The following is a 12,575-nucleotide window of genomic DNA, read 5'->3' as shown; positions in this document are numbered from 1 at the left end:
CCCCAGGATATGCACCAAAACACAGCACATTCTGTTTGTGACACTTTATTGATGGTGAGGAGGGATGGGAGGAGACCTGGAAGAATATGTGGGGCCAAGTGGCCCTAGGTAGGGACTGGATGAGTGTTGAGGCCTGGCCACTACTGAGCAGGAAAGACAGTGTTACCACTGAATGCACAAGGGATGAGCAGCTGCCGGTATTCCAGGGGCAGGTGCCGCTCCACAAGCACATGCAAAGAGACTTGGTCGTTGACCAGGCCCTGCCTGTAGCAGAGGATAGATATAGAATCAGTGTCAGCACTCCCACATCCATCACCTCCCTGCTTCTGCCCACTTACCGACGCATCAGCAATTCCAGGTCCTCTGGTCTCACAGTCTTGCGGCCAGCATGAGCAGCAAACACCTCCAGGTCGTCACAAAGATGCTGGAAATACTTGTCCAGGCTGCCAAAGAGGGTTGGGGTAGAAAAGACTGAACTGACTGTTCATGATCTGAGGGGCTCCTCTCCCCACCCCGAGTGTCCAGGACTCACCACTTCTCCACCATTTCAAGAGCCTTCTTCTCCATGGGCATCTTAGCATAGAAGCTGAAGAGTTTCACATAGTGGTTCAGTCCAGTCTTGTGGGGATCTTGACGGGGCCTGGGGCCAAGGGTTCTGGCCCTGGGAGGAAGCCTGGTCGGTAGAGGCTCCAGAGGCTCTGAGGATAAGCTGGGGGCAAGAGTGGATAGTTAGCTAAAATGCTACGTGAAGAGGCCCCTAGTCAAAAACAAGTCTTGGGGTGCCTGGGTGACTCAGTTGGTTGAGCATCCGACTCTTGATCTTGGCTCAGGTCATGATCTCCTGGTTCGTGAGTTCAAGCCCTGAATCAGGCTCTGTGCTGACAGTGTGGAGACTGCTTGGGGTTCTCTCTCTTGCTCTCAAAATAAACAAATAAATTTAAAAACAAAACAAAACACAAAAACAAAACAAAACAAAACAAAAGTCTTATTGGCTCCTGCCAAGACTAGGGCCCATTTACTCCTTGGCTAACCTGAACCAATAACTCCAACTATGTGCTGAGGGGTAGTGGGGACAGAGGACCACACTGAGGCCTGGTCTTTCCCTGCAGCCCTGATCCTCCAGTCTGGACCCAATGTCCTAGTCTAGACTTATTACATAAATTGGTACTTGCTCAGGCCCATGACCCTCAGGCCTCTGTATGGACAGACATTCCTTCCCTCAGCCCATTTCTGCCTATTTGATTCTGCTAATCGTCTTCCAGGAAGCCTTCTCTGACTATATACTAACTTAGAAACATCCCCCTACCCAGTTTCCTCTCAGAATGTGGAAGCATGCACCAGGATGACAGATGTACTCAGTGAGCCTCACTGAGCCCACCTCAGGGTGCTCTCCTGGGTGATCATCTGCATACTAATGAGAAGGGGGATAATCCTGTGGTACTCAATGCCAAGCTCAGAAGCCTGCTCCCTTCCCGAGAAGCCCATGCAAAACAAGGTCATAGAATCTTACATGGCAGTGCTAGGCGGTGGGGCTGACTCAAGAAACTGAAGTTGCCTGGCCTGAAGAAACTCAGTGGTGCTGGAGGCCAATTCTGGACTTGCTGTAGAGGAAGGGCAGGATTATAGGGGGCTCACCCAACTCTGAAGACCCACAGCCTCCTTGTCCTGTTCCTCAAGGGCCCCATTTACGTCTGGCCCGCCAAGCAACGGGCCCCTCAGAGTCTCCCTGACCCAAGACTACTTGTGCCCAGAAACACAACCCAGATATACAACTCCTCAGATTAGGGACTGAATGTAGCTGTCACCAAGTCACTCCCCCATCCCTGCACTGGGACCCTTACCTGTCCTACCAGAGATGTTCTCATCTCCTGAAGATCCCTCTGGCTCCTTGGCCTCAACAGCTTCTGACGTTTCATTCCTGTCAGACTTGTCTGTCCTAACAGATCCTTGTGTTCCTGTTGTGTCCTTCACTTCACTCACACTCAAACTTTCCTCCATCCTCTCTTCTGTGTTCTCACCAACTCCACCCTGTAAGGGCTCTACTTCATCTTCTCCAGCGATAGCACTGCTGGTGTTTGGGAAGCTCATAGCAAGGGCATCAACCTTCTTTGACTTTCCTGCCAGAAGTTGGGCTGGTTTTACAGGACCTGAATCAAGGGAGAGAATATAAGTTAGAGAAGGATGTAGCTCAAGGATAAAGGAATAAAATCCACTCTAGCTCACTGAGGAGAAAAGCCCAGAGGGAGACCCAGGGTACTTGTTTGTGGAGTATCCTGGCCCAACACTAACTCTGCTCTGAGATGTAAGAGGGACCAACATCCAGGGGACTCTGCAGGACACACAAATGGGCCCGAGGAAGGAAAAGCCCACATACTCACTGTAGTTCTGCAGCTTAGGCCCACTCCTCTGTGTCCTGTGACTGACAGCCTTCTCAGCATCTTTAGCCTCAGTGTAAGAGAGACAGGGCAGGGAGTGGTACACACTGGGGGAATGGCCAACCAAGGGCTGGGAGAAGGGCTGAGTGTCCTCCAACACGGTGTCGGTTGGCAGGGTAGCAACAGGGGTTCTGAGGCTGTTACCTGGAGATCAAAGGCAGTTGACACTCTGTCACCAGGGCCTGGGCAGTGGGCTCCATGAGTCTGCCCCAAGTGACCTTTAGAGAAAACCTCCTAGTATTCTAAGAGAGCTTCCACAGTGATCTTCCTGCTTCTAGGCCTAATATTCCCACCCACCACAGCTTGTCCCATCCAAACTGCTCACCCATGCCTCCACTTCTCACTCTGCTCCCTCTACCTGGAATCCTCCTACTCTAGTAAACTTGACTTGTCTTCTGGAAGCAGGCTCCCCAGTCAGTTCTGATTGGCCAGCTGATCCTTAAACCTGAGCCCTATCAATCAATCTCCCCAAAAGCTCCAGTCACCATACCACACCTTTCCTACCCTCAGCCCTCTAGCTTCTCAAGAATGTGGGGCTAAGACTAAGGCTCCATTTAGACAAGGGACATCATGTAGAAAGGAAGCAGAAACTCTTCATAGACCTACTAGTCAGGCTTGCTCACTGTCCTTGACCTGACAGAGGAGTAATCCTGAACTCAGCATACCTCCCATGGGAGTGGGGGAGCTTTCCCCACAGGGCAGAAGGAAATCTCAACCTTACCTGGAGAAGCCAAGGCCAGGGAAGTATCTTGCAAATCCTGCAAAAATGCACCCACATCTACAGCTCGACGGGTGGGAGGTCTGCGAGCCAAACCAGGCCTGTGCACTGACTGTGGCTGAAGAGGTGTGGCAAAGGTCAAGTTGAGGGAACTGGTGGGAGGGAGGAGCCATGAAGGAAAGTCAGGTACCTGAAGCCCAATTTTTGGGAGAATACTCCCATCTGCCCTGGGGCTCTCATCTCTAAGAACACAGCCATTATGCTATGAAGCTAATACTGGCAGGGACCAATATGGTCAGATTCCATCCCAATCAATACCTCCCTCCCCAAGCCTCTCCACCAACCCCCAAACAGACAACAGCACCTGGTGAGAGAAGAGGCACTGGTATTCCCACAAGGCTCTGCAAGAGAATTTAAAAAGAAACCATGATAAGTTCTAGGCTCATGACAGCCCTGTCTCAGGCCTCTTCAGCCTCTCCAGAGGACAAAAGAGGGTGGCCACAAGTGTTGTCCAGGGTCTTACCTTGGGAGAGAGGCAGCCCCTGGTCTATTCCTTGCTGAAAGACTGACAATCTCAGCCTCCGCTTCCTCCTGCCAGGAGCCAGCAGACCTAGAGCCAGGGTTGTAGGGGGCTCAAGCTCAGGAAGTTGCAGCTCCAGGCTACAAGGATGAAACTTATCTCAGGCCAGGAAGCCCAATATTGGCTTCTGGGACCCTCAAGAGGCTCCCTGATCAGAGCTACCCAACAGCCCAGTGCAAGGGGGAGAATTCATTGTGCACCTGCCCCGAACGCTTTCCTGTCTAGAGGATTGGACCACCTGCGGTGTTGGCACTGGCTTGACCACTGACTCTGGCATCATGATGGAAGATTCTGGGGCTGCCAAAATAGCAAGAAGAAAGTAAGGTTGGCAGGGCAGGCTGCCCTGAATGAGAGATACCATGGGACTGGTGTCTAACTCCGACCAGCAAGCCAGTGTTCCCTCACCAGTTAGAAGGATGTTCTTCAGCAGAGTCCGGGGTGTCTGTTCCTCCAGGTGTCCACTGGTTTGAACATGGGCCAATCTGCCAATAGACTTTGGGTGAAAGCATCAAGTAATCAGTCTGTTTGTTTGCCTTGAGATTCCCTCAAGGTGGGCTCCAGAGCAGAGCTAGACCTCAGGGTCCCCTGAATGCAGCAAGAGCCCTGTAGGGGTCAATGGGCTGGGGCACTTACCCTGGCTCTTTGGGAACGCCGCCTTGCATTTGTCTTTGTTGAGCTGCTCAACCTCCTGGAGGAAGGTGTTTCAAGTAGGGATTTCTGGGCACTGTGTAAAGACCAATTGCTCTGAGAATTAAGTAGGGACAGGAAACTAGAGTATGCAGAGATGTGCTTTCATCAGGAATCTTGGCCTAAAGCCCTTTTCCCTCAAGGCCAAGGAACCAGAAACCACTTGCCCCTCCCCTAGTGCCTGTTCTCAGCTCTGTATCAACAAGGTTGTGGATGAAGGGGAACCTGAGGGATATGGGAATAGAGAGGGACCATAATGACCTACCTAGAGAGAGGGACTGAGGAAACCTTTACAGAACTGACTTTCTTAGAAGCAGAGGTTAGCCACACAGACAAGAAAAGCAAATGGAACAGTATCCATTCCTGACATTAAAATAACAACCCAAGGGAGCACCTGGGTGGCTCAGTCGGTTGAGCATCACACTCTGTGCTGACAGTGCAGAGGCTGCTTGGGATTCCCTGTCTCCTTCTCTGCCCCTCTCCCTCTAGTGCACATGCTCTCTCTCTCTCAAAAATAAATAAATAAACATTAAAAAAAATAACAACCCAAGAAGGATTTTAAATATTTTGAAGGCTTTTAAATGCCTGTCAGGGTTTGACAGCAACTTCTACATGGGTCACGCCAGTCCTAGTCTCTTCTTTCCAGTCTCCCTCAAATTCCCAAGGCATAGCTCCCACCTCATCACTTATAGGTCTAAAACCTACAACGAACAGCTTCCCAGCGCCTATAAAAGAACTGGACTGCCCCTGTCTGGCTGATGCCAAATTCCACACCCTCTGCACCATGAGCTCACCACAGACCTCATCCACTGTCACTGCCACTACGTCAAGCCAATTCCCTACTCCCTAGCAAAACATCTTTCTAGTTCCTGACTCCCGAATTCTACGTAGGCTGTTCTCTATAGCTCCTTTCCCATCTTTCAGAAGGACCCTCCAGGAAAAGGGGAGTGAATGTGCAGGGAAAGGTGGAGGACACATAGGAGGCAGGGCAGATGCTTGGACACACTCTGGGCTGATGTCGGGGAAGATGGCCCGTAGAACGGGCCAAAAGGCCAGATTCTGAGCGCCTATCCTTCACCAGAGGCCGAAACCCAAAGACCCGAACGTGATTTGAGGTCCGTGGTCCCGAGACTTGTCAGCCTGGAGTCCCTGGGCGGCGGGCACCAACAGCTGACCTGAGCCTAGCTAGAAGGGTGGAGCCAGTTCTCAGAACCCTGAGTCCTGCGCCTCTCCGAGACTCAGTTCCCCTTTCCCTTTCCAAACGGGGTCTCCCACGGAAACCTAACCCCCTAATCCTTCTGGTTGCTCATATGCTCGCGCAGCGCCCTCACATACCCAATTCCAGCACTTCGGCGTCGCTGCGGGGTGCGCGTGTCCGCGGTATCCAGCACGCGCCGCAGCAACGTGCGTGTGGTAGGCTCGCTGTCCTGGCTGTAGCTATCCTCCATTGCCTCAGCCATTCGCTCTCCCACCCAACTGCTCAGGTGGGCCGCTCCACCGCCTTCCCGCCGCCGCGTTTGAGCCAACTCTCGCGAGTCGGCAGGCCGCGAGGCTGCCGCACAGCCTCACGGGAGTTGCGGTTCCAACCCTACCCGCTCAGAGGACCCTGGCGCGGTCGTTGTAAACTCTGGATTGGAGGCACTGTTACCAGGGAGTGAACCTGGGCAAATGTGTGCCATCAGTCGAAGACTTGGTTTCTTCATCTGTAAGTTGAGGATGATACCCACCTAATAGGGGCTTGTACTGTATCCAATGGGGTAATTTTTTAAAGTTTGTTTAGGTAATTTCTACATCAACATGGGGCTCAACTTCAGGATCCGGGGATCAAGAGTCACATGCTCTACTTACTGAGCAAGCCAGGCGCCCCTCATTGAGATAATGTTTAGCTCAGTGTCTGATATATAGTAAGCCAGGCCCTTAATAAATAGAAGTCACTATGAGAATGTCTCTTATTCCCATCTCCCTCTCCTAGTTGAGTAGGCACACTTGGGCCAGGAAAAAATAATTTTATCCTGTGTGTGATCTGGTCAGATTTGCATTTGTGAAAACTACTCAGCCTCAGAAGAGACCAGGCTGCAGGCTCAAAAGCTAGTGGGCTGTTTGTGATGCAGCAGAAATGTTATGATCTCCAAACACGTCCAATTTTGAGACGAAATTTGGCTTTCAAAGTTCTGTTAATGCTAGAGACTCTATTAGCACATTTTCCACCAAGACAGCCTTTCTTAAATTTTCATGGAAATTTAATTAGAACTTGAGTTCTGAGTTATGGACTTATCCTTTTGCTCCTAGATCAGGTGTCTATGTGTTTTACATAATTGATTAAACTTTATATTTGCTACTTTTAAAAAAGAAAATACTGAGTGCATGAAGCAAGGGAGGGAGGAGTAAGACAGGCAAGGAGCAGACCATGTGGGGTCTTACAGGCTCGGGAAAGGAGTTTGGACATTATTCTTAATGCAATAGGCCACTGGAACGATTTAAGCAGAGGAATTACATAACCATATTTTTTTGGTATCCATGTGAACAACAGATTTTGTAGAGGAGGCAAGATTGGCAGCAGGGAGACTTGTGACAAGGTTGTAGCCTTTTTCCAGAGGTGACAAGATAGAGGGTGGGCAGGGCAGTAGGGGTGGGGAGAGAGCTATGCATTCTAGATATGTTTTAAGTATAAAAGATTATGTGTAGATTAGAGGTGATTTTATGTACTGGAAGGTACGATTTTATTGAGCATCTTCAATGTTCTGTGCATGAAGAAACGATATAAATTTGATCTCATTAATATTTTTTGAGGAAGGTACGTCTTGAGACAAGAATAGAATTCTATCAGTAATAGTATGACAATGAAAATACAAAACAATGTAACAATGATCTTTTGCTTTATCTCTACTGCATACATTTCATAAACATTTAATCATTTAACAAAGTGTGTATTCATGTTTTTACTGTTGTATATTCATCCAAATGAATGCACATTTTTTTTTTTTTAATTTTTTTTTCAACGTTTATTTATTTTTGGGACAGAGAGAGACAGAGCATGAACGGGGGAGGGGCAGAGAGAGAGGGAGACACAGAATCGGAAACAGGCTCCAGGCTCTGAGCCATCAGCCCAGAGCCCGACGCGGGGCTTGAACTCACGGACCGCGAGATCGTGACCTGGCTGAAGTCGGACGCTTAACCGACTGCGCCACCCAGGTGCCCCTGAATGCACATTTTTTAACATGGACTGCATTTCTAAGTTTGAAGGGGGTTCAAGCTGTGGACCTCAGCTGCATAGGCCAGGAGGAATGGAACTTCTTTCTGGTATGGGTCTGTGAAACCCATGCCAATAACCATGGAGCACGTTGATTGTGAACACAAAGTGCAAGGGTGATGTTTGCATGTTGGACCAGACAAATAGTTCATTTTCATTGTCCCGTATTTTTCCAAAACATTAAAAAAAATTTTTTTTTTATGTTTATTTTTGAGAGAGAGAAAGAGCACGAATGGGGGAGGTGCAGAGAGAGAGGGAGACACAGAATCTGAAGCAGGCTCCAAGCTCTGAGCTCTCAGCACAGAGCCCAACACGGGGCTGGAACTCATAAAAGCACAAGATCATGAGCTGAGCTGAAGTTGGATGTTTAACTGACTGAGCCACCCAGGCGCCCCATTTAAAAAAAAAATTTTTTTAATGTTTACAAAATATTTTAAGAATGGGTTCCTCTTATAATAAAACACTTTAAAATATGTAACAGTTAACTTGGGGTGTTCCTTTTTCTTTCACATGCTTGTAAATAGCCGAATCTTTCTTGTTTTTATATCAAATACTTAGAAGTAGTTTATACTAGGCTCCAATTTCACACCCATGGTTTGTAATCAGGAGGGAAAAAAAATTAGGAGGGAGAATCAGGAGAAAGGGTGAAGAAAGGCAAGAAGCGGAGAAAGGGGGAACTCAGCAAAGGAGGGCTGTTTGCAAGTAACTTCCCTAAAGACTTCCCAGCCTCCTCCCTGGTTTTCCACAGCCTCTCTGGTCCTTTAGAACGTTTTCTCCTTAGAAGTAGAGGAGTGGGGAGGGGTCTTGTTACAATACAAATCCTGTCCATCCTCTGGTTCAACACACTTCAACAGCTCCCAGTCCTCTGCAGAATTAAATTCCAAATCTTTTAACTTAGCCCAGTTTGGTATCTTTTGACACTCCAGCTACCCAGCCTGGCATCTTCCAGGTTTTGAAGGGCGGAGCCTAGTTCTTTCTTGCCTCAGGGCCAGCTACTCCTCCCCACTCCAGCTTTTCACCGTTTTTTTTTCTTCCTGGGACTCCGCCTCCCATTTTTTTCCTCTGTTCTGTTCATTATTTTGTAGCACTTATTTCTGTGATTAGAAATCCATTCAGGTGCATTCACATCTATTATCCAAAAGTTGGACCCTCATCCCTCGCAGCAGTCAGGCCTGGTCAGTCAACTCCTGCAAGGTTCCCAACGCACTGCCCTGTGCCCGCCACACAGTAAGCATCTATTGGTGACTGATGTTTAGGTCAGTAAGTGAGTCATCGCAAACAGCGGCTGAATTAGGAGAGTGCTCAACGCAGAGAAAGGGGCTCCTGAGGTCTTTCTCGGCACTGAAGCCCCGGTCGCCCACCCAAGCCCCGCAGGAATGCTGTAGACTCACAACCGCCAGTGATTGGAGAACCGCTTCCGGTAAGGTTGTCCGCGGGCACAACCTCACCCAACTCCTAGTCCCCTGTAACCCGGCCTCTCCTTTAGGCGGCGCTGCAGGCCACAGCAGCCGAGTTCAGCGCAAGGCATTGCGGGATTTGTGGTTTTTGTGGGCAAATACCCAGGGCGCTTGCGCACTACAGAGGCGCGCGCCTCCCGCCTCCCCACCCCCCCCCCCTCCCCGGCCGCCGTATCAGGATTCCAGGTCCTTGCGAAGGGCGGTCAGCAGACGGCGTTGCAACCGAATACGCCTCTATAGTCGGCCGGGGATTAGCCGGGTGGGAGTAAGAATCTGTTCTGCGTGGGCCACAGCGGCGCCCAGGAAAGCGGCTGGAATTATCACGCCCCCGCTCCGGAAGTGAGCAGCTTCTGGCGTGGTGCATTGTGGGGGGCGTAGTCCTCCTTCCCGGGCGGTCCTTCGCGGCGTCCCCGGGGCCGACTCTGGAGCGCAGGCGGGCGGCCGGGTGGGTGGCGCGGCGCGGGCCGGCGGGAAGCGTATTCTGGGCACGGGGCGCCGGGCCAGGCCGGCTGCGCCGGGCGGCATTAGTGGGAAGCCGCCTAAAGACCCGCCCGGCGCCGCCCGTCGAGGGGGCGGGCGGCGGCAGACCGACCGGGCCGTCGAAGGGCTTAGGAGGCCGGTGGGCAGGGCCGAGGCGGGCCGCGCGGCGCAGCCATGCCAGGCTTTACGTGCTGCGTGCCGGGCTGCTACAACAACTCACACCGGGACAAGGCGCTGCACTTCTACACGTTTCCCAAGGACGCTGAACTGCGGCGTCTCTGGCTCAAGAACGTGTCCCGCGCTGGCGTCAGTGGGTGCTTCTCCACCTTTCAGCCCACCACGGGCCACCGTCTCTGCAGCGTCCACTTCCAGGGCGGCCGCAAGACCTACACGGTGCGCGTCCCTACCATCTTCCCGCTGCGTGGCGTCAACGAGCGCAAAGTAGCACGCAGACCCGCCGGGGCTGCAGCCGCTCGCCGCAGGCAGCAGCAACAACAACAGCAGCAGCAACAACAACAGCAGCAGCAGCAGCAGCAACAGCCGCCGCAGCAGCAGTCGTCGCCGTCAGCCTCCACTGCCCAGGCCTCCCAGCTGCAGCCGAACCTGGTGTCTGCCTCTGCTGCTGTGCTTCTCACCCTTCAGGCCGCTGTAGACAGCAGCCAGGCTCCGGGGTCCGTGCCCCCAGCTCCCACCACTCCCACAGGCGAAGACGTGAAACCCATCGACCTGACCGTGCAAGTGGAGTTCGCCGCCGCCGAGGGCGCAGCCGCCGCCGCCGCCGCGTCGGAGCTAGAGGCTGCTACAGCAGGGCTGGAGGCCGCAGAGTGCCCTATGGGTCCCCAGTTGGTGGTGGTGGGTGAAGAGGGCTTCCCTGATACTGGCTCCGACCACTCATACTCGTTGTCGTCAGGCACCACGGAGGAGGAGCTCCTGCGCAAGCTGAACGAGCAGCGGGACATCCTGGCACTGATGGAGGTGAAGATGAAGGAAATGAAAGGCAGCATCCGCCACCTGCGTCTCACTGAGGCCAAGCTACGAGAAGAACTCCGTGAGAAGGATCGGCTGCTGGCCATGGCTGTCATCCGAAAGAAGCACGGAATGTGAACGCCCCCCCCCCCCTTTGGCTTGCTGGACTCCCGGACCTAGAGGGACCTTAGGCCGCTGCTGGTGAACTCCCCTATATTCCTGGGACACTGGTTGACAGTACTGAAGCTTAGGGCAGCTGGACTCTTTTGCTGGTGACCTGACACCCTCTCTTGTTTTCTCCTGAAGCAAGGTCCTGAAGTTTGGGACCTCAGACTCTGCATGGGTGACACCAGCATTTATGACTTTGTCCCCCATTCTTCACCTCACCCCCTGTTTATGTTGCAGGTTCTGGTTAAGCAGAGGCTTCAGAACCACTGAACTTGAAACTTAACCCCTCAGAATGCAGGTCGGCTGCCCAAGGACTATGGGTTTAGGAAGACAACACCTTGAGGTTGGCCAGCATTGGGACAACTCTTCCGTGTGTAGTGATAAGAGATCCAAGTAACATCAGTTCTCCTTTTCCTGCTTTTCCTTCCCAGGTGCAGACTGTGATTCTGATGGGAACTGTGCCTCTGCCTATTTAGGACCTCTCTCCCCAGGAGGCCATCTACAAGGGGATCTAGGTGACCTGCTGTTGAAGATCCAGCTTGCCAGGGACTTAGGTTTATCTTGTTATGTTTGCTACTGGTTACAAATTCTATTTTCTGTACAATTAGTCAGACTAAAGTTTTCACTGTGTTTGTTTGGCAAAACGAATTAAACAGAAAGTAAGGTTTTAATTTGGGTTTCGCCATTTTATTTTGATAAAGACTCATTTAAGTATTCCTGAAACATGGGGAAATAGGCCTCCCAACAGGCCTCTGCCCTAGGTCTCAAGGACCAGGCTGATCCTGAGAGTAGAAATGCTTCACTGACCATGTTTCTCCATAAAGGGGCCCTGAGCACATGGACCCTGGCCTTGTAAGGTTCTTACAGAGTTCCTGGCCCAGCTCACTCCAGAGTTTGGAAACTGCACCAAATGGTCCCAGTTTGTCAGTGGATTGGGAGAAGGAGCAACTGAGAACTAAACCGACTGTGACCCCTCACTTCTCTTGAGGGTTTTGAATCCTTCATGATTTTAAGCTGGGGTTGAATTTCACTCACCATTTTAGCCCTGACACTTAGTACAGCATCTGGCACACATGGGCTTGCAGTTACTTAAGTCAGTGAAGACCACAGCTGGAGCCAGCCATGGCTCCTGCAGGCATAACTCTTGTACAGATACCTTGGCCCTGGTACACTTTGAGTGTGGAGGAATTGGGATTTGTGACCCGGTGATTCATTTTCTTGGCTGTTTTTATTCTTCTTTAGATGGGAGATTACAGGAGTGAGGTGAAGTTTTTATCCATAGGTCCAAGTAATTTAGCTCAAAGCCAATAGGGGAAGGCAAATATCTTTAAAGCTTGCCTTATCTACTGTAAGTATTTGGGCACAAATGGACACTTGGGCTCCATAAAACATGACCCCCTTCTCTGTTAGTTTAGAAAAAGCCACTTCCCTGGGGACTTCCGTTTATCTGTGAACTGCAATGACAAATGTTTCTCTAGTCTCTGCTCTCGGCCCCTTGGCACTGACTTGAGAAACAAACAAGTCTCTGGTGGGGAGGAGGGGTGGAATACAGGTTGTGCAGGTGCCTGGTTGGGGAAGGAACTGGTTCTCTGCCTTCCTAGGGTTAGTTCCAGCTAATCATAAATAAGGTGGTGGAAGCACAGCATTCCCCTTTGTGCACGGCTACTGAACCAGTCTCTCACATGTCCCCACTCTCCACTAGGATTGAGAGCTTTCCTAGGCTCAGTCTATGTCCTTTAGTGTATCTTAGCTCCTGTTTGTTGAAGGGACTTAACACTTTCTACTTTGGCTGACTTGGACCTCTCAGCAGCACTCCCAGGATAGGTGAGGGCCA

The 12,575-nt window shown here is 51.2% G+C and overlaps 2 protein-coding genes across 3 annotated transcripts; one reads left to right on the top strand and one right to left on the bottom strand.

Moving 5' to 3' along the window:
- Positions 1–29: 29 nt before the first annotated feature.
- Positions 30–6,114, bottom strand: CENPT (centromere protein T). 2 transcript variants are annotated; one of them, XM_047835280.1, is made up of 13 exons: positions 5,756–6,111; positions 4,367–4,457; positions 4,139–4,226; positions 3,934–4,030; positions 3,677–3,813; positions 3,518–3,554; positions 3,157–3,305; positions 2,379–2,579; positions 1,842–2,147; positions 1,511–1,601; positions 533–709; positions 339–443; positions 30–264 (listed from the first exon to the last, which is right to left on the bottom strand). In XM_047835280.1, exons 1-13 carry the CDS (start codon positions 5,878–5,880, stop codon positions 141–143), a joined length of 1,728 nt encoding a protein of 575 aa, XP_047691236.1. In that variant the 5' UTR covers positions 5,881–6,111; the 3' UTR covers positions 30–140. The 2 variants fall into 2 exon arrangements, with proteins under 2 accessions (XP_047691236.1, XP_047691237.1); XM_047835281.1 differs by lacking the exon at positions 2,379–2,579 and having other exon boundaries at positions 1,842–2,117; positions 5,756–6,114.
- A 3,214-nt stretch (positions 6,115–9,328) lies between these two features.
- THAP11 (THAP domain containing 11) lies at positions 9,329–11,412 on the top strand. Its single transcript, XM_047835282.1, has one exon. It carries the CDS (start codon positions 9,782–9,784, stop codon positions 10,709–10,711), a length of 930 nt encoding a protein of 309 aa, XP_047691238.1. The 5' UTR covers positions 9,329–9,781; the 3' UTR covers positions 10,712–11,412.
- The last annotated feature ends 1,163 nt before the right edge of the window (positions 11,413–12,575 follow it).

The sequence above is a fragment of the Prionailurus viverrinus genome, chromosome E2 (genome assembly GCF_022837055.1).
Source record: "Prionailurus viverrinus isolate Anna chromosome E2, UM_Priviv_1.0, whole genome shotgun sequence".
In the NCBI taxonomy this organism is placed as follows: Eukaryota; Metazoa; Chordata; class Mammalia; order Carnivora; family Felidae; genus Prionailurus; species Prionailurus viverrinus.
This window is presented reverse-complemented; position numbering and strand designations above follow the sequence as displayed.